Raw genomic sequence first — 21,735 nt, 5'->3', positions numbered from 1 at the left:
ATTGGTTGTAAGTGTTAGAAAAAAATCAGTATTTGTTTGTCAAATGGAAATGGACAAAACATTGTGGTGGCAGAGAGGGAGGGGAAGTATTTTTCAAGCTTCTGAAGGAATGTTCTAAACTCTGGAGTGGTAAATAAAAACATGTAGAGAAAAAAAATCAGCCTTTTTTTTGGGAAGTCTGAATTTTTCACGTGACCTATTCTTTATGTCTGTGTTATAGGTGTTTGGCAATGGAAAGTTAGTGTATAGCTGTTTGTATAAAGGGGACTGGCAGATGCTTCCCAGTTGCTTTTATTGGGAAGTCTGAGAAATGGAAAGCACTTGTTGAAGTGCATACTTCCACTTATGTGGCTAAAGTGATTTTGAAAGCCATAAGATACTGTCTGTCTTCCAAAGAGATCTGTTACTTAAAGTAACCGTAGCCGTGTTAATATTGGGGTTTGATCCTGTCTTTGGATACCAGTGTGTGTATTGCTGCATGTCCACTAAAATCAGTTACTGCACAGGTGTAAATGTTGTAGCTGATTGTACACGTTATGTGGCTGTGCATCTGCTTGGTTTGTGGGATTTCCAAATGTTCTTATTTATTTGTGTGTGCGCGTTTCTGCCGCAGCTACTATTTTCAGTTAACCAAGTATACAGTAATAAACTACTGCTATCATCTGTCTGCACTTCCCATGCCGACTGTGCCGCTTTTGCTAGTGTTTGGTGCCCCTCCTCCCTTACATTAGGCTTCTGTTCAAGTCCTTTAAGTTCATATGTTTGCTTGGTTTCTCTCCCTATTTCCACATATACAGAATTAGACTCTCACATGCTTTTTCATGTTTTCTACTTCAGCGGTTTTTCTCCCTTTCTGGTGACTGAATCGCAAGGGGAATCTGTGCCTTAATTTCATTACTTGTGGTAAAATGACAAAATCTTGCTGCTTCTCTGGTTGCCTGAAGTTGTGTTATGAAGTATAATCTCTTTAAAGACATTGTGTCTTTTTTGTTCATCATCTTGCCCTATCTTTCTATACCAGGCTCAGTTTTGCAATACTGTTGCAATTAGCTGTCCATCCATTCAATATACTATGTGCGACATCTGTGTGCTGAAAGCCTATCTTTTTGAGCTATAAACTTCTCATTTTACAGGTGAAATAGGTTCAGACCTGATCAATACTTGACTGGCAGGAAGGATGGATAAAAATCTATAGGTTGTGGTTTTTTCTTTTTTTTTTTTTGAAAATAAAAAAAGTGTTTTTAATTGGATTTTTTTATTTTGTTATATTTTTTTTCTTTTTAAAAATAAACCTGTTTAAAATGAAATCTGAATTTAATACAAAATATGTTAAGGCCTAAACTTGTTACAGTTTAGTTATAAATATGAAACACATTTAAGAGAAGTTTATGTACCCAAAGCATTTAAAGTTGCTTTGTTTAATAAAAATAAATGTATATGCCGTTTTGTGTCTAACTAAATTACAGTTACCATCCTAATGCAGCTTGACACAAATGAGCCAAACATTAATTATCTAGTAAATAAGCAATACATCATTCACCATTTTCTAGAATACTAAAAATATACAGCTAATAAGAATTTGAAAATATTAAACTATATAATTGCTTCAGTAAATGTATATAGTTATGGTATATCTTCCTAGGTAGAAAAAAGATTTACCAAATCTAGTGCAAAGGCTTTATTTAGTTGGAAATCAACATGTTTGAATGGTTGTATCAGCCAACAAGAATTCACCTTTCTTTACAAAATAACTGAAGTACAAATGGAAATGCTGATTAAAATTGATAATTTAAATTCAGGCTTTCCACTAGGTGAATAAAATCATGATTTAAATCAATCCCTGTGTTGGGAGATCACAAAGAAAAAGTAGAGTACTATAGAAAGTGGGGTTGATGATTTAATAAATAACTCATGTCCTTCTCTGAGTCAACACAAAATCAGTGGCTCGTCATGGGGCTCAGTCTTGTTAAAAGTCCCATATGTAGGTCCAAAATGAAGCTGCTGCTTCTCATTTTCCAGGCCCTCCGTTGTTTAGCCCCTTGTACTCCTCTCAGTTTTGTCTTCCTTTAGTCTCTCTCAATGTTTTCTTTATTCTGCCCATACTGTTTGTCTGATTGCTCCCTCCCGTTCCTATCTCTGTTGTTTTTCATTCTGTCCATAAATTTGAAATAATCTGTCCACTATACCTCCACTCTTTTCTCTAAATTTCTGCTCCACTCCCTTCAGGGTGGCTTGCCAACTTGTATGTATAAAATGTATAAATAAATAAATGTACAAATAAAAACCACCCTCAAAATGCATGCAGTGCTCCTACATGATTGCATGGTCATGTTATTGTATTTTTGGCTTTCTCTTTTCCCAAGCCCTCCAATTGGTTGTTTCCTCTTGTTCTTGTATTAATTTAGATTGTAAATTTTGTGGATTAGAAACTCATGGTAGCATGTCGTGTGCATTGATGTGCATTGATGGTGGGAGGGGGCTCCAGGCAGGGGGTTGAGGTGTGGGAGGGGGTGAGGGCTTCAAGCTGGGACCAGGGATGAGGGGATTGGGGTGCAGGAGGGGACTCCAGGCTGGAGCTGAGGGGTTTCGGGTACAGGAGCGGGCTCTGGAAGGGGGCCTGGGTGTAGGAGGAGGCTTCAGCTGGGCAGGGGATTGGGGTGTTTGGGGGTGGGTGGAGCGGGCTCTGGGTGGCTCTTACATCAGTCGGCTCCCGGGAAGTGGTGGCATGTCCCCACTCTTAGGCGGAGGCGCGGCCAGGCAGCTCTGCGCGCTGCAGGAGCCTCCCCCACAGCTCCCATTGGCCATGGTTCCTGACCAATGGGAGCTGCGCAGCTGGCGTTCAGGGTGGGGGCAGCACACAGAGGTCCCCTAGCCGTCCCTCTGCCTAGGAGCCAGATGGACATGTTGGCACTTCCCGGGAGCTGCACGGAGTCTGGTAGGGAGCCTGCCAGCCCCACGCCAACCAGACTTTTAACGGCCTGGTCAAAAAAACTTTTCCGGTCGAAAACTTGACACCTGGTTACCCCCTAATGTTAACTGGTGTTTCCTCAATAAGTCTAAAACTAAGAGAAACCGTTTCTGTGCTGTGTTTGAGCTTAACTTTTGAAACATTTAAATCCACATCCTTTTCCTTTGCTAGTCTTAGTATGTGCCTATTTCTAAATATCTTTAACAGAGCATCCAAACATACATGACGTATTTGCGAGCATTTTAATTCGATAGTTCATTATAACAAACCATTGTTTTGTGTTACATCATGCCTTAATATTGAAATATGCAAATTAGCAAATTGTTGTTTAATTGTTGTCCACCAGTAGGTTCCCGAAGTAGCTGTGATGATCACTGCAGTAGTAAAGCACTCTAGTTCTTCACTGGATGCACAACAGCTTCCATGTTAGTCTTTGCTGAAACTTTTTGTGTGTACTTAATTCAAGATACTAAAGGTAGTTCAGCCATACAGATAGATTAATAGTTTCAAATTAATAAGAAATATGATGTTAAAACCATGTACCACACTGTTCTTAGTTTCCATAAGACTGAAAATTTGCCTAGGAAGACATGTATGACAATTTCATAATCAAACTTTCAGTGCTTCCCAGCTGAGTCCTTCGGAGGAATCTCGGAAGAGCTGTACAATTGGAATGGCTGGAATGGTTTTGTCCCTTCTTTCAACGGCCTGGTTCCCACTGGATCTTTCTGCACATCAAGATGCTTTGATTTTGGCTGGAAACTTGCTTGCAGGTAGACAAAAATTGTTGGGCTGTGTCAGTGTGTGCTCAGTGTCATAATCTCCATTATGTAGTCAGAATGCCCCATCTCCATTTCACTCTAAGCAATAAAATATTTGCAAGCTTCAGAGCTGAAGAAATGCAGGGCAGGAGAAAAAAAAAAGTTATACCCATGGGGTTTTGGATTATCTTTCAAGTCTAATGGTTTCTCCTTGTTGGGCTGGGCATCTGTTGCTCGTGCATGGCAGTTATCTAGATCTGTGGGCCTTCTCAAATTTTAATAATGTTTGTACAACTGGCTTTCCCTATGTGTCACCTGGTAGTATGGTTAGGATATTAAGTATCAGAGGGGTAGCCATGTTAGTCTGTATCCACAAAAACAACAAGGAGTCCGGTGGCACCTTAAAGACAAACAGATTTATTTGGGCATAAGGTTTAATGGGTAAAAAACCCACTTCTTCAGATGCCTGGAGTGAAAATTACAGACACAGGCATAAATATACTGGCACATGAAGAGAAAGGAGTTACTTTACAAGTGGAGAACCAGTGTTAACACGGCCAGTTCAGTCAGAGTGGATGTGGTCCACTTCCAATAATTGATGAGAAGGTGTCAATACCAAGAGAGGGAAAATTGCTTTTGTAGTGAGCCAGCTACTCCCAGTCCCTATTCAAGCCCAAATTAATGGTGTTAAATTTGCAATGAATTGTAGCTCTGCAGTTTCTCTTTGAAGTCTGTTAGAGTCTGTTAGATCCCTTTTGGAGTTGGTCCTGCTGGATTTTAATTGGCTAAAGGAGTCACTGTTAACACAAGGCACAATCATGTCTCTTGACATCAGGCCAGTAAGTCACTAGCCAACACATGACTTCTGCCAAAACCTAAACCAAGGCCTTTCATGTTTTAATAATAACTGTAACAGTTTTCTTAAGTAATGGGCTTGTTATTTCAGCAAGTGCCCCCAAATCTTTGAAAAACCCCTGGACTGCTGAAGAAGATATGAATCCAGGTGCTGCTAAACAAGAGGAGCCATGGCCAGCTTTGGCTGACCGAACTCTTGTTACTTTGGTAGAACAACTCTTTTCTCATTTGCTGAAGACCATTAATATTTGTGCTCATGTGGTGGATGATGTTGCTCCTGGCCCAGCAATAAAGGTATGATTTTTATTACGCTTTATGACTCCAAAATGCTTGTGATATAAAGAGCTGTTGTTGAGTTATGCACCTTGTTGGAGACTATTTAGACAGCTGCATTTTATTTTGATGGGTGTGTGTGTGTGTGTGTATCTATATTATATATATCTATATATATATATATATAGAGAGAGAGAGAGAGAGAGAGAGAGAGATGAGGAAAACTAGTGATGTTAAAGAGGCACTAACAGTTGTCTTCTGATTTACAGTTTTTTGTTGAACTCCATTGTGCTCAATATCTTCTTAAAAGGTTGAAACTATCTTTCTGTCTCTCAGATTATTTTCCTTGTAGCAAATAACCCGTCAGCTCTAGCTTTTGTTTCATAGGGTTAAGAATGTGTTGGTCTACTTCAGTCACTGAGCGTTTGTTTGCACTGTGATCAGATGTCTGATTGCAACATGGGCTAGCATACCTACACTAGCATGAATCTAGCTAGCACAGCTAAAAATAGCAGTGAAGACATAGCAGTGTGGGCCTCAGTGAGGGTTAGCAATACGAATAAGTGCCCAGCTGCCATCCCATGCCATCCCATGCTGCCACCAGACCTCCAGTGTAGGATGGATGTATCCTGAGTTGTTGCTGTTTTGCAGCTCTCGGGAGGGTTTATTAATATTTATCCCTTCTGTCTCATTTATCAATGACCATAACATTTTAACGCCTCCCAAGAATATAGAAATAACAATCTTCTTTCTTCCTGCATAAGAAATAGTTTGATTAGTTCACACTGTTTTAATATTATTTTATTTGCTTATTGGAAGAACTGATGGAGAATGTGAAGGCAAAGAAACAAGTTTTGCATTTAGTTTTAAAAATACTGAAGTATCTGGTCATTTCTGCCTCTAGGGGAGCAACCTGGCATTGGCCACTGTCGGTAGACAGGATACTGGGCTAGATGGACCTTTGGTCTGATCCAGTACGGCCATTCTTATGTTCTTAAATGGGGCAGACCCACCCCAAACTGGTGATTATTCTTCTGTAAGAGATACCAAGCCAGTAACAAAAGCAAACTTCTATCTCACCACATCAATTCACAAGAAATCAGAAATGCAGTGTCCTTAGGCATTCCAGCACTTATTTCACCACCCAGATGCTAGACCAGGGGTAGGCAACCTATGGCACGAGTGCCGAAGGCGGCACGCGAGCTGATTTTCAGTGGCACTCACACTGCCCGGGTCTTGGCCACCGGTCCTAGGGGCTCTGCATTTTAATTTAATTTTAAATGGAGCTTCTTAAACATTTAAAAAACCTTATTTACTTTACATACAACAAGAGTTTAGTTATATATTATAGACTTATAGAAAGAGACCTTCTAAGAACGTTAAAATGTATTACTGGCACGCAAAACCTTAAATCTGAGTGAATAAATGAAGACTCGGCACACCACTTCTGAAAGGTTGCTGACCCCTGCACTAGACTATATGAAGAGTGGTTATTTAAAGCCAATTTAATCAAACAAAGGGTTCTTTTAATCCCAAGAGATCAGCCACATAGCGAGGTTAAATTTATAACTCAGGTCTTACCCAGTAATCATGCTGTTGCAATCCTTTAGTATATAATATCTAAAGATTTATTTATAAGCGAAAAGGATGAGAGTTTTAAAATGGTCAAAGGAATCAAATACATACAACCATTGCAAAATTTTTGTATCAGGTTTGAAGCAGTGATGGAATAAACTGCTGGTTTATAAAGTCTCTGGTAGCTTCCAAAAGATTGGAAGGTCTCCAGTCCATTGGTTGTAATGCTTCTGTTAGTGAAAGTTCATAGTCCAGAGATCAGAGCAGGAAAGAGGCAAAATGGAGATGCTTCCAGGGTTTTTTATACATCCTCCCATGTGGAGCGGATGCTCTCAGTCTTAATTTGTGGAAAAGTACAGGCACAAGATAGAGTCCAGGATCATATAAGCTAATCACATGCCCTTGCATGCTTTGATGAGTCATAGAAGTAGCCATTATCCCTATTCTGGCTAAAAGGTCCTCAGACAAGCCAATCAGATGGGGATGAACTTTTATGACCCTTTGTGTTCGTTGATGTGCCATTAACTTGAGTGGTCCATTCAGTGTGCTGACTAGATTGGATGTAAACTACCTGATGGGTGTTAATCCAGAAGCAAACACATTTAAAATACAGGTATATAGTTAATATTAATAACTTTAATTATGAAGATGATACATGCATACAAACAGGATAATTCTATTTGGTAGACTGTAACTTTTCCATTTTTACCTTACATGACATACTGTATGTACTCGTTCATTAGCCTGTTCGTTTATAAGCCGACCCCCCAAAATGGATAGGTAAAAATAGCAAAAACTGTACGACCCTTTCATAAGCCTACCCTATATTTCAGGGGTTGGAAAACTTTGGCTCCCGGCCCGTCAGGGTAAGCCGGTGGCGGGTTGGGACGTTTTGTTTACTTGGCGCGTCTGGAGGCATGGAGCTCCTCAGCTCCCTGTGGCCACAGTTTGCTGTTCCCAGTCAATGGCAACCTTTCAGAAGTGGTGTGCTAAGTCTTCATTTATTCACGGTAATTTAAGGTTTCACGTGCTAGTAATATGTTTTACATTACAGGGGCCAGCAGCCAGAACCCCAGACCGGCAGCAGGCTGAGTGGCTCAGCCTGCTGTCGGTCTGGGGTTCCGGCCGCCGGCCCCTGCCGGGCCAGGTCTCAACCGCCAGCCCCACTCAGCCCACTGCCAGCCCAGGGTTCTGTCCATCCAGGCTGGCAGTGGGCTGAGAGGGGCCGGTGGCAGGGACCCCAGGCTGGCAGCAGCGTGCCACCATAAATCAGCTCACGTGCTGCAGGTTGCAGACCCCTGCCATAGAGTTTAAAATCATCAAATTTTGGTGTAGACCCGTTTATAAGCCGACCCCTGCTCTTTGATGCGTTGTTTTTTTGTTTGTTTTTTTACCAACAATATTGGGCTTATAAGAACATAACATAAGAACATAAGAAAGGCCGTACCGGGTCAGACCAAAGGTCCATCTAGCCCAGTATCTGTCTACCGACAGTGGCCAATGCCAGGTGCCCCTGAGGGAGTGAACCTAACAGGCAATGATCAAATGATCTCTCTCCTGCCATCCATCTCCATCCTCTGACGAACAGAGGCTAGGGACACCATTCTTACCCATCCTGGCTAATAGCCATTTATGGACTTAGCCACCATGAATTTATCCAGTCCCCTTTTAAACATTGTTATAGTCCTAGCCTTCACAACCTCCTCAGGTAAGGAGTTCCACAAGTTGACTGTGCCATGTGAAGAAGAACTTCCTTTTATTTGTTTTAAACCTGCTGCCTATTAATTTCATTTGGTGACCCCTAGTTCTTGTATTATGTGAATAAGTAAATAACTTTTCCTTATCCACTTTCTCAACATCACTCATGATTTTATATACCTCTATCATGTCCCCCCTTAGTCTTCTCTTTTCCAAACTGAAGAGTCCTAGCCTCTTTAATCTTTCCTCATATGGGACCTTCTCTAAACCCCTAATCATTTTAGTTGCTCTTTTCTGAACCTTTTCTAGTGCTAGAATATCTTTTTTGAGGTGAGGAGACCACATCTGTACACAGTATTCGAGATGTGGGCGTACCATGGATTTATATAAGGGCAATAATATATTCTCAGTCTTATTCTCTATCCCCTTTGTAATGATTCCTAACATCCTGTTTGCTTTTTGACCGCCTCTGCACACTGCGTGACATCTTCAGAGAACTATCCACGATGACTCCAAGATCTTTTCCTGACTCGTTGTAGCTAAATTAGCCCCCATCATGTTGTATGTATAGTTGGGGTTATTTTTTCCAATGTGCATTACTTTACATTTATCCACATTAAATTTCATTTGCCATTTTGTTGCCCAATCACTTAGTTTTGTGAGATCTTTTGAAGTTCTTCACAATCTGCTTTGGTCTTAACTATCTTGAGTAGTTTAGTATCATCTGCAAACTTTGCCACCTCACTGTTTACCCCTTTCTCCAGATCATTTATGAATAAATTGAATAGGATTGGTCCCAGGACTGACCCTTGGGGAACACCACTAGTTACCCCTCTCCATTCTGAGAATTTACCATTAATTCCTACCCTTTGTTCCCTGTCCTTTAACCAGTTCTCAATCCATGAAAGGACCTTTCCTTTTATCCCATGACAGCTTAATTTACGTAAGAGCCTTTGGTGAGGACCTTGTCAAAGGCTTTCTGGAAATCTAAGTACACTATGTCCACCGGATCCCCTTGTCCACATGTTTGTTGACCCTTCAAAGAACTCTAATAGATTAGTAAGACACGATTTCCCTTTACAGAAACCATGTTGACTTGCTCAAGAGTTTATGTTTTTCTATGTGTCTGACAATTTTATTCTTTACTATTGTTTCAACTAATTTGCCCGGTACCGACGTTAGACTTACCGGTCTGTAATTGCCGGGATCACCCCTAGAGCCCTTTTTAAATATTGGCGTTACATTAGCTAACTTCCAGTCATTGGGTACCGAAGCCGATTTAAAGGACAGGTTACAAACCTTAGTTAATAGTTCCATAACTTCACATTTGAGTTCTTTCAGAACTCTTGGGTGAATGCCATCTGGTCCCGTGACTTGTTAATGTTGAGTTTATCAATTAATTCCAAAACCTCCTCTACTGATACTTCAATCTGTGACAGTTCCTCAGATTTGTCACCTACAAAAGCCAGCTCAGGTTTGGGAATCTCCTAACATCCTCAGCCGTGAAGACTGAGGCAAAGAATCCATTTAGTTTCTCCGCAATGACTTTATCATCTTTAAGCGCTCCTTTTGTATTTTCATCGTCAAGGGGCCCCACTGGTTGTTTAGCAGGCTTCCTGCTTCTGATGTACTTAAAAAACATTTTGTTATTACCTTTGGAGTTTTTGGCTAGCCGTTCTTCAAACTCCTCTTTGGCTTTTCTTATTACACTCTTGCACTTAAGTTGGCAGCGTTTGTGCTCCTTTCTATTTGCCTCACTAGGATTTGACTTCCACTTTTTAAAGGAAGTCTTTTTATCTTTCACTGCTTCTTTTACATGGTGGTTAAGCCACGGTGGCTCTTTTTTAGTTCTTTTACTGTTTTTCTTAATTTGGGGTATACATTGAAGTTGGGCCTCTATTATGGTGTCTTTAAAAAGGGCCCACGCAACTTGCAGGGATTTCACTTTAGTCAATGTACCTTTTAACTTTTGTCTAACTAACCCCTCATTTTTGTATAGTTCCCCTATTGAAATTAAAGGCCACAGTGTTGGGCAGTTGGGATGTTCTTCCCACCACAGGGATGTTGAATGCTATTGTATTATGGTCACTATTTCCAAGCGGTCCTGCTATAGTTACCTCTTGGACCAGCTCCTGCGCTCCACTCAGGATTAAATCTAGAGTCGCCTCGCCCCTTGTGGGTTCCGTACCAGCTGCTCCATGAAGCAGTCATTTAAAGTATCGAGAAATTTTATCTCTGCATTTCGTCCTGAAGTGAAATGTTCCCAGTCAATATGGGGATAATTGAAATCCCCACTATTATTGGGTTCTTAATTTTGATAGCCTCTCTAATTTCCCTTAGCATTTCATCATCACTATTACTGTCCTGGTCAGGTGGTCGATAATAGATCCCTAATGTTATATTTTTACTAGAGCATGAAATTTCTATCCATAGAGATTCTATGGAACCTGTGGATTCGCTTAAGATTTTTACTTCATTTGAATCTACACTTTCTTTAACATATAGTGCCACTCCTCCCCCTGCACGGCCTGTTCTGTCCTTCCGATATATTTTGTACCCCGGAATGATTGTGTCCCATTGATTGGTCTCAGTCCACCAGGTTTCTGTGATGCCTATTATATCAATATCCTCCTTTATCACAAGGCACTCTAGTTCACCCATCTTATTATTTAGACTTCTGGCATTTGTGTACAAGCACTTTAAAAACTTGTCCCTGTTTATTAGCCTGCCTTTTTCTGATGTGCCAGATTCTTTTTTATGTGACTGTTCATCATCTGATCCGGCCCTTACATTATATTTTTCATTCCTCTGCTCCTGACTATAACCTGGAGATTCTCTATCATCAGACTCTCCCCTAAGAGAAGTCTGTGTCCGATCCAGACGCTTCTCTGCAGCAGTCGGCTTTCCCCCATCACCTAGTTTAAAAACTGCTCTACAACCTTTTTAATGTTTAGCGCCAGCAGTCTGGTTCCACTTTGGTTTAGGTGGAGCCCATCTCTCCTGTATAGGCTCCTCCCATCCCAGAAGTTTCCCAGTTCCTAATGAACGTGAACCCCTCCTCTCTACACCATCGTCTCATCCACGCATTGAGACTCTGAAGCTCTGCCTGCCTACCTGGCCCTGCGCGTGGAACTGGGAGCATTTCTGAAAATGCCACCATAGAGGTCCTGGATTTCAGTCTCTTCCCTAGCAGCCTAAATTTGGCTTCCAGGACATCTCTCCTACCCTTCCCTATGTCATTGGTACCTACATGTACCACGACCACCGGCTCCTCCCCAGCACTACACATAAGTCTATCTAGATGCCTCGAGAGATCCACAACCTTCGCACCAGGCAGGCAAGTCACCATACGGTTCTCCCGGTCATCACAGACCCAGCTATCTACATTTCTAATAATCGAATCTCCCATTACTAACACCTGCCTTTTCCTAGAAACTGGAGTTCCCTCCCCCAGAGAGGCAACCTCAGTGCGAGAGGCAACCCCAGCACCATCTGGAAGGAGGGTCCCAACTACGGGAAGGTTTCCCTCTGCTCCCATTGACTGCTCTACTTCCCTGGGCCCTTCTTCCTCCTCAACAGCACAGGTGCTGTCTAAGCGGAGGTGGGACAATTCTACAGTGTCCCGGAAAGCCTCATCAACATACCTCTCTGCCTCTCTCAGCTCCTCCAGTTCCGCCACCCTGGCCTCCAAAATCCGTACATGGTCTCTGAGGGCCAGGAGCTCCTTGCACCGACTGCACACATACGCAACCCGCCCACAGGGCAGGTAATCATACATGCTACACTCAGTGCAATAAACTGGATAGCCCCCACTCTGCTGCTGGGCTTCTGCCTGCATTGTCTCCTAGTTAGTGAAAGGATGGTTTACAGAAAGTAGTTTTGGAATGTAATTTGGTTTATAGGTTTTAGGATTTTAGCGGGGGCTACAGGGAAGGGGTTATGGCCGGCGAGGGGTTCCCACTCCCCTTCTAAACTCCCTTGCGAAACTCCCTGTTAGCAGCCCCTGTTCGCAAAGCTCCCTGGTCGCTTATGAACGAGTATATACGGTACTTTGTATAAGATTTGTTGCAATTATGTAACAGTGGTAGCAATAATAATCTACATGGTCATATTTTAATCATACAGCGTCACACCCCCCAAACTAATAAGATTAGATGCAACCATTGTTGAAAAAGGCAGGTGTAATTAAACATGTGTAACCCTATAAATGTATTCTATGTTTAGATGAAGGAAAAATGCTGATATTTAAGTTGTCACACTGTTTCAAACATTATTTTAGGCAACATTGCCTTCTCTCTCAAACCCACCTTCTCTAAGTCCAATTCGTCGGAAAGGGAAAGAGAGAGAACCTGTGGAACAAACATCTGTACCAATGAGCCCTAAAAAGGGTAGTGAAACTAATCCAGGTAAGAGGAGAGAGAGAGAGAGAGTGAGTGTGTGTGTGTGTGTGTGTGTGTGTGTGTGTGTACGTGGTGTATTGGCAAGAAACACTGATTTGTATAATTCACTTTACTGTGAAGTTCCAGTGTTAATTCTGAAGAGGGTTGCATACAATCAGAAGAAGATCAAATTATTTTCAAAAAGAACAGGAGTACTTGTGGCACCTTAGAGACTAACACATTTATTTGATCCTAAGCTTTCGTGGGCTACAGCCCACTTCATCAGATGCACAGACTGGAACATACAGCAAGAAGATATTTATACATACAGAGAACATGAAAAGGTGGAAGTAGCCATACCAACTGTAAGAAGCCAGTCTTACAGGTGGAAGTAGCCATACCAACTGTAAGAAGCCAGTCTTACAGGTGGAAGTAGCCATACCAACTGTAAGAAGCCAGTCTTACAGTTGGTATGGCTACTTCCACCTTTTCATGTTCTCTGTATTTAAATATCTTTTTGCTGTATGTTCCAGTCTGTGCATCCGATGAAGTGGGCTGTAGCCCATGAAAACTTATGCTCAAATAAATTTGTTAGTCTCTAAGGTGCCACAAGTACTCCTGTTCTTTTTGCAGATACAGACTAACACGGCTGCTACTCTGAAACCTGAAAGTATTTTCAGTGTTAAATCTTGAGTGGCAATTCTTTTTCGTAAAGAACCCATGAACTCTTCGGTAGCCATATGGATTTGTGTCTCTTGCTGTTACAATCACGATTTCAAATCCCATAAACTTTTGACTAAAAACAAAAATAGTCTGTACATATGCTTTGCAAATGGAAGCTCTGCTCCTATTCAGAGCACAGAGTGGGTGATCCTGGAAAGCAAAAATCTAAATACTGAAAATATAAGAGCTTGCAGGTTTTTCTGTAGCTAGTGCAGAAATGGGCAGGAGTAAGAGGAGAAAAAGTTAATTCTGCTTTAAAATAGTTCTTGGGAATTTTAGTAATGAGTTCTGCATGGGTTAGTTGTCTTATTTTGTAGCTGATTCACATAGAATGTATTGTTTTATAATACTGTAAATGCAGGTCCTCTGCGTCATTCTAGGAGCTTAAAGACAGTTCTTACTCTAATCTTTCAAATATATATGTTGACTCATTTTACAGTTAACTTCAGAGTGGTTAAATTAAATGTTGAAGAACACTAGGGAATATAGTTAATGTGCTAATTGATTTCTTCAGGATTATTTTTCTCTTTTAATAAGCTACTAGGCAAACCGATACTTCAGGGCCTGCTCCAACAAGCAAATCGTCGTCACTGGGCAGTTTTTATCATCTTCCATCGTATCTCAAGTTATATGATGTCTTGAAAGCTACCCATGCTAACTATAAGGTACATAACAACATGTCCTTTAGGTGAAATACAAGAGAACTCTTTTCTGCTAGTGTTGCACTACCTCATGTTGCAAGTTTCATTCTTCTTTGAGTGCTTGTTTATATATATATATAAATTCCACTAATGGTGTGAATTTGCCCTATGCACTGAAATTCATATTCTTTTGGCCAGCAGTATCCTTTGTGGCCACACCTGAATGGTCAGTGTCTTTATCCCTCCAGCCCGAAGGCATATAAAGGGTGGGCTAACCCCAACCATCCCTCAATTCCTTCTCAGTGCCCATGGCTAGGAGTTGGAATTTGCAGTGTCTACACTTCTCGCTCACGGTGTGGCCTTTCCATTGTGCTGTAAATAGATGGGCACTTAGCAGTTAGTCATTGGATTAGGTTAGTTATTTTTGATAGTGTTTCCTTTCCTCATTTGAGGAGACAAAACTTTTTCCTTTGCCTGTAGGACTTTCCCAGTACCTGGTCCAGTCATTACGTCCATACAGAGCATTTTACTGTGCCCTAAAAATTCCTGAGTATGCTTTGACTTTCTGTAATAAGTTTGACCCAGTAGGTAACTTCTAGTGTGCCGCAGCAGGGTCCACGCACAGTTACTGCGCAGCACACTGCAGCACTGTAGGTTAATATTGAAACTTGCTGCTTATTAACCGGTTGTATATACAAGGCATGAGTGTGTTTCCTTCATTATATCTGGGACTTCTCTCTTTGCAAGAGGAATACTCCTCCTCTTCTGGCTCAAATAATAACAGGGAGGTGTCAGCGGTGCATTCCCTGAGGTCTAGGTATTCAGATCCGTACACTTTAGAGAGGGGGTTGAGGGCTCATTTTTATTACTCAAGACATAGAGCTCTGAGAGCTACTCCTTGGTATCTGCCCCCATGACCTCTACCTCATATAGGCACCATGGGAATTACATCAGGACAGAAAACCAAGTCTGCAACCCAGTCCACAAAGGGACATTATAGTCAACTCAAACTGCAGCTCTTTCAACAACAGTCGGGCCTCTGATGAGGACTGAGGCCATGGCTACACTTGCAAATTTGCAGCGCTGCAGCAGGGTGTGAAAACACATCCTCTCCAGCGCTGCAAATTGCGGCGCTGCAAAGCGCCAGTGTGGTCAAAGCCCCAGCGCTGGGAACACAGCTCCCAGCGCTGTACGTTATTGCCCACAGGGAGGTGGAGTACGGACAGCGCTGGGAGAGCTCTCTCCCAGCGCTGGCGCTTTGACTACACTTAGCGCTTCAAAGCGCTGCCGCGGCAGCGCTTTGAAGTGCAAGTGTAGCCATAGCCTGAGAGTGAGAGGTCTTTTCTATCCCAACACCCATTTTTTCTTTCTCTAATTTCCATCTAACTGTCTAATAACTTTTCTGGGTAAAACATTTACTCTTCTATTTTGACAAGGTTACATTGGATCTTCAGAACAACATCGAAAAATTTGGAGGTTTCCTACGATCTGCCCTGGATGTCCTCTCTCAAATTTTGGAACTAGCAACTCTTCAAGACATTGGAAAGGTGTGTTGCTTTATTTAATATAATGTGAAATTAGCCATATTTATAATGTTCATAGGGAAGCAAGTATTTAACAAAATTTTAGTTCATCCTTCCAGTATTAGTGCTTGGAAAGGCTGACAGATCTTGGAGACAATGACAAAATATTGGGTTGCATAGTAAGTGATTTTTAAATCATGGGTGTCATATCTTCTTTTTTCATATGGCATTTGAAAAGCAATGGGCTGGGATAATTTAATTTTAAGATTTGAAAGCCATTCTAATCCTTCTGGTGTAGCTAGGTGGATCCCCACCTTGTGCAACCACTGTGAGCATGAATGGGGCAGTTGTCCGTGATGAGTTGTGTGATTTGCACCTCACCACAGTCAAAATTTGGTAATTCTTTCATTTTCCATTTGTGGAGGAAATATCCACACTTAACTAATTAAAACATCATCAGTAGGTTTACTGTGTAAAGTCAACTACTAAAAAGCTGAATAATTTTGCATAATTTAAGATACAGTGCTTCGTTTTCCAAGAAAGTTAGAGATCTTTTGAGTCATACTCTTATTATAGTCACATAATTATACTATATTTATATTAAACGAAGAAAATAATCGGGTTTTGCTCTTTTTCCTGAGTTTGATATTTTCAGTTCTTAATTTAACCGGTGGTCTTTCATACAAACTTTTTAAGGTATGTCAAAGTGTAGATTAAAATTGTAACTTCCTGGGTTTCTTTATGGTCCATATTTCTGGTTTTAAAGCCTGCAGTTTTGCATTTTTTTTTGTTTGAGAATATGCAATAGTAGCTTCTCTTTTACTTCATGAAGAAATGTTGATTAAATGACTGTTAAATTTGTGTCTAGTGCGTTGAAGAGATTTTGGGGTATTTGAAATCCTGTTTCAACAGAGAACCAATGATGGCAACAGTTTGTGTACAGCAGGTAAGGAAGTAACTTTTGTTTGCATTTGGGGGGGGGTAGTGTTGGCACTGAGGGTCCCCTCTGCCCCAGCAATTTGAACATGAACAACCATTCTCATTCTGAAGGAAGGGAGTGTAGGGGAGTTTCGTCTAAGAAACAACCCTGTAGTGGCCAGAGAGGATGGACTAGATAACCTTTTAGGTCACTTTAAATCACTTGTGTGATTTGTTCTGGAACCCCTTGTGCCATCTGAATAATTTCTCTTGACACAGTAACCCTTATTAAAGGAGCTTTATTATTAAGTGGCAGGAGACAAATTATTCCAATTGTCTGGTTACAGAGTGCATTTAAGAGAGGGTAGGAAGCACAGTTTAAAGGACTGTTAGGGAGTTGAGAGATCTGGGTACTATTCTTGACTTTCCTGTAGATTTCTTATGTGGCCTTTGGGATACTTCGTATGCCTCTCTCTCCTCCTCTCCCCTCCCCCCACTCCACCCCCCTGACCTGCTGAACCTCCCATTGACTTCAGTTGAAAGTGAGTGCTTAGCACTTCTGGAAATCAGGTTCTTAACTTCTCTCTCCTTCAGTTTCCTCATCTCTAAGATGATGATGATCTGCTTACAATGAGGTTGTGAGGCTTAATTCATTGAGGTTCATAAATTATTTGATTCTTGAATTAAAGGTGCAATAGAATCATGCAGTATTATTTTGGTATAATTCTTAATTTTATCGGGTTATTTTATTCCTCAGCATAATGAGTTTCTGGCAGTGTATTGTTGAGGTTTATCTAGCACCTATTTTAAGCTCTAATTTAAAAAAATACAGAAGTAAACTTTACAGTAAAATAGTTAAGTTAATGAAATACTCAGATACAAAATTAGTAAATTTTTAGAGTACCCTACTAAATACAAAGACTTCCAACTAAACCCACTCTGCATGGGTTCACTAGTGATGTCTATGATGTCCTAGCATGGCCTAGTAGGTAGGCACAAGTCAAATATACAAACTCCCTGTAACATTTCTTTGTAAAGGCTACCAGAAGGAAAACTCTAGTTATGACTTTGGTCTTGGATGACCTGGGCTATATAGGAACCAGTGATAGGATTGAAAGATGACTACTGGTGAAAAACACAAAAAACCAACTTTTATTTATATATTTAAAACATCATCAGTAGGTATACTGTGTATAATTATTTTAATATATAAAAATTATAGCCAGTAGTCTTCATCAGAACCAAATTCAGTGCAAGTGATCAAGCTTCTTCTGAATTTTGCTTGCTTTCATGGTTGGCTTAGTTCCAACAGCAAATAAAGAATCATCTTGTTCAAGGTAAACAACAAGCCATAAGATTCCATTCATATTTAAGTAAAGGCTTATTAAAAGGTATTTTAAAAATGTAGAAACAAAATTCACTTTTCATAGGATGGGATACCAGACTGATTACATATAGACATTTGGGGTGGACTCGCATAGTTGAGTATTTTGTGTTGGTAGCTTGTAATCCAGCCAGGGTAAGGTACTGTATGTAACTGCACTGTCCCAGGAGCAAGGCTGGGACTGAGTCTGCCAGAGTCTCACAGTTCAGTCCTCCTCTTCCCCCTTTGCTGAATGGGGGAAGTAAGCTGCACCAACCCTTTTCCCATGCTATGCTGGCCCTATAAAGCTTTCTCTAGTACTGAAAGATTGAGTCAGTCTGGGATCTTAGTTTAAGCAATTGCCTATTCCAGCCTTGGAAGACTGAGCTTAGCTTGGAAGCCTGTCAGAGGTCTGTACCAGCCTGAAAAGATTTTATTTAGCCTGGGCAAAATATTGCTTTAATTCCAAGGGTGGGGCTTGCTTTAGCAGGTCACTATATTGTTTTGAAGATGCCATGGGAATTTTTGTAACTTCTATCCGTGTCTATAGGAACTAAAAGTGTTTAGTGTATTGTTTCTATATTTTTAAGGCTCCTGAGTTTACGAAGGGGAAAGAATCAAAAATAGCATTTGAGTCCATGACCCACAGTTGGCACATGTTAGACTACCGTGTGACAGCCTCATTCATAGAATGCTTTTTGGGAGGGTGGGCATTCAATTTGCGTTGTTTCAGAAATGTTCATTTTTTTCACATCTTTCCTTAGTTGCTGAAGACTTTATTTGGCACGAACTTGGCATCGCAATATGATGGCTTATCTTCAAACCCCAGCAAATCTCAAGGCAAAGCCCAGCGTTTAGGCTCTTCTAATTTGAGGCCTGGTCTTTATCATTACTGCTTCATGGCCCCTTATACACACTTTACACAGGCACTTGCTGATGCGAGTCTAAGGAACATGGTACAGGCAGAGTCGGAACATGATGCTTCAGGGTAACTGTTATTGTTTTTCCCCTGTATGTGGTATAGTGTGTTGACTTTCATAAAGTTAATCAAAACATTCTAGCTGGAAACAATAAATCATAACTTCATTAAAAGTTCTGAACAGTGCTGTTGGTGAAGTTTTAAATTATTGAAGTCACTTACATATTGAAACGATAATATATTGTTCAATTGTCAATAGCAGGAATTTTTCTTTTATATTCTTTTGAAATAACATAATTTATCTTGCCTTTACTAATTTGATCTCTGGTACAATACTATATTCTGGATAGAACAAAAGTGCTTCACAAAGCAAAGTGGAAGATAAATTTCATGCAAAAATATAGCCTTTGTATATATCTATATTTAGAATAAAACATTAATATTTATTAATATTAATACTACTGTTTTAAACTCTCTTTATTTTTCACTAATTGGCATTCATGTTGAGAGTCTTAAGAGAGGCAAAGGAATGGAGACTAAATTCTCCTCTCAAGTCTACAGGTAGTCAGGCTACAAATATATTAGTAGGACAGTGTGCGGAAGTTTGCATTGCTTCTGTTCTTGCTATACAGTAGATGTTCCAGTGAATTTGTACTCTCCAATTATCTGGTTACTAAAATACTTGAAGCAAAGTGAATTTTTACTTTCTAATTTTCTCTGAGCTTACTAAAATACTTGAAGCAATCAAGCCCTATTACAAAGCTAATGTTAGGTAAATTAAAATATTAGTAGAGTGTGCATGTAAGAATTTTCTCAAAGGTATCCCTTTGTTTTAATTTTTTTTATTTTGATAGATGGTTTGATGTGCTGCAGAAAGTTTCTACGCAACTGAAAACTAGCCTTACAAGTGTAACAAAACATCGTGCTGACAAGGTATTTAAAATACGTACTCAAAGAATAAAATGAAAGGAGGGGAAAGATTTATCTTTTATCCACATGAAGTTGTATTTTTAACTATTTGGTTTTGAACTGGAATCTCATGTAGAAAATATGTGGCTTTAAACTTTTTTCTTTTTCATAGAATGCTATTCACAATCACATTCGCTTGTTTGAACCCCTTGTTATAAAAGCTTTAAAGCAATATACTACGACGACGTCGGTACAACTACAGAGGCAGGTTTTAGATCTCCTTGCACAGCTGGTTCAGCTACGGGTTAACTACTGTCTTCTAGATTCGGATCAGGTTAGTCACACTGTATTCTCATTTTGGTCAGTGTATAGCAGATTAGAGAACTCTAGTTCTTAGAGGGACATTGCCAAGCTAAAATCTTTTATTGTAAAAATAATTACCTTCCTTGTCCTACTAATACCACCATAAATGAGAACTGTGATTTAAAACTGAAATTACAGAAATTGTATTTGACTCTGAAGGGCTTTGAAGATCATGATATATTTCTAGTTAGGTTAATTTTTTTTTTTTTTTTGGTTGTCATGCACTATGTAGCATATGGGTGAATGTTTAAATCCACAAAACCATTCATTTAGAAATAATTCCTAAATTATCAAAACTTCATTTGGAAATGTAACAGCCTATCTCACTGCCAAACAATTTTATTACAATGAAGATTATTAAACAGGAATATGTTATAATTACAAGTAGGGAAAAGATGATTTGGTAGTCAGAATCATTCTGATTACTACTTAATCAAAGTAGACAAAGAGAGAGATCTTAATTTATGTTCCCAATACGTGCCATTGTGAGAACAGACTAAATTGTAGATTATCTGCCCAGCTGCCATTTGCATACATTATCAACTTTAGAATTTTCTCTGAAGCATACTTAATGGGGATCTGTGGGCATGAATCTGCAAGTTTTGTACCCACTAGCAGTTATTAATCACCATCTATCTCAGTGGTTCTCAAACCTTTGTACTGGTGACCCATTTTCACATAGCAAGCCTCTGAGTGTGGCCCCCTCCCCCCTTATAAATTTAATATATTTATATTTAACACTATTATAAATGCTGGAGGCAAAGTGGGATTTGGGATGGAGGCTGACAGTGGAGGTAGAAAGTCTCTACCTTGCCCTACTTCTCATATGAGGCACTCCAGAGACCTCAGAAAGCTTGAAGTATCCTTTTGAAAACTGAAAATATCCTTACTACACTGAAAGGGGCAAATTCTGCATCTTTACACCAATGAGAATCCAGAGTAATTTTATTTCCAGAGGATCCCTACTTATTCAGTGTACAAGTTAGATCAGGGGTTCTGAAACTTGGGTCTTTATTGTTACAGACATACTTGCTGACAGGTATTTTGAAATAAATTACCCAAAATAATTGAAACTGGCGTGATTATATTGTGTTATTTTGATGAATAAAATATGCAGAATTTTGCAGAATTCTTAATTTTTTGTTGCAGAATTCATCCAGGAGTAAAATTTATATATGAAAGAAAAAACTTACTTTGATGCATCAGTACAAGGGATCAAAGTTAAATTTGAAGTTTCAATATTAAATCTGCATTTCCTAATTTCAGTTCATGATTTCTCATCCATAACATTTTATAAATGCTAGATTTTTGTATGAAATATATAATGCTGTCATGTAAATGTATGTAAACTGTAAATTTGCAACACAGACACAAATTCTCTTCTAATCATTCATGTATTGCCATAGGTAAGGCTAAGATTTTGTCATGAATATTTTTAGTAGAAGTCACGGACAATAATGAAATATTCATGGAAGCCCGTGACCTGTGCATGATGTTTACTAAAAATATTCATCATAAAATGAGGCCTGGGCAGATGCGGGTGTGCTGGGAGCTGCAGGGTCCCCCTCCGCTGGTGACTCCAAACTCCGGAGTCCCACCTGCTGCCCGGGAGCTGCAGGATGTCTGTCTCCCAGCAGCAGCAGCAGGGGACCTGCAGCTCCCAGCTGGAGCTGGCTGAAGTCTCACAATCTGTGACCTCCTTGAATAAATTGCAGCCTTAGCCATAGGTAGGGCCCCACCAAATTCATGGCCATGGAAAAATGCGTCATGGACTATGAAATCTGGTCTCCCCCCATGAAATCTGGTCTTTTGTGTGCTTTTACCCTAAACTATACAGATTTCATGGGGGAGAACAGTGTTTCTCAAA

At 40.2% G+C, this 21,735-nt stretch overlaps 1 protein-coding gene across 7 annotated transcripts in view; it reads left to right on the top strand.

Annotated features, from left to right (window-relative positions):
• HTT (huntingtin) overlaps positions 1-21,735 on the top strand; it is a 194,174-nt gene that overhangs the window by 73,244 nt on the left and 99,195 nt on the right. For all 7 annotated transcript variants that reach the window (XR_005599204.1, XM_039540905.1, XM_039540908.1 and 4 more), the window contains 9 exons: positions 3,590-3,741; positions 4,676-4,878; positions 12,410-12,536; positions 13,770-13,897; positions 15,310-15,420; positions 16,265-16,342; positions 18,442-18,665; positions 19,451-19,529; positions 19,678-19,839. Coding sequence is in view for 6 of the 7 variants with exons in the window: in XM_039540905.1 (XP_039396839.1) it covers positions 3,590-3,741; positions 4,676-4,878; positions 12,410-12,536; positions 13,770-13,897; positions 15,310-15,420; positions 16,265-16,342; positions 18,442-18,665; positions 19,451-19,529; positions 19,678-19,839 (1,264 nt within the window). In the remaining variant the exon portion in view is untranslated. The remainder of the gene's footprint in view (positions 1-3,589; positions 3,742-4,675; positions 4,879-12,409; positions 12,537-13,769; positions 13,898-15,309; positions 15,421-16,264; positions 16,343-18,441; positions 18,666-19,450; positions 19,530-19,677; positions 19,840-21,735) is intronic.

Source organism: Mauremys reevesii, linkage group 5 (assembly GCF_016161935.1).
Source record: "Mauremys reevesii isolate NIE-2019 linkage group 5, ASM1616193v1, whole genome shotgun sequence".
Taxonomy (NCBI): Eukaryota; Metazoa; Chordata; order Testudines; family Geoemydidae; genus Mauremys; species Mauremys reevesii.
Note: the sequence above shows the minus strand (reverse complement) of the source record. Positions and strands in the feature narration are given on the sequence as shown.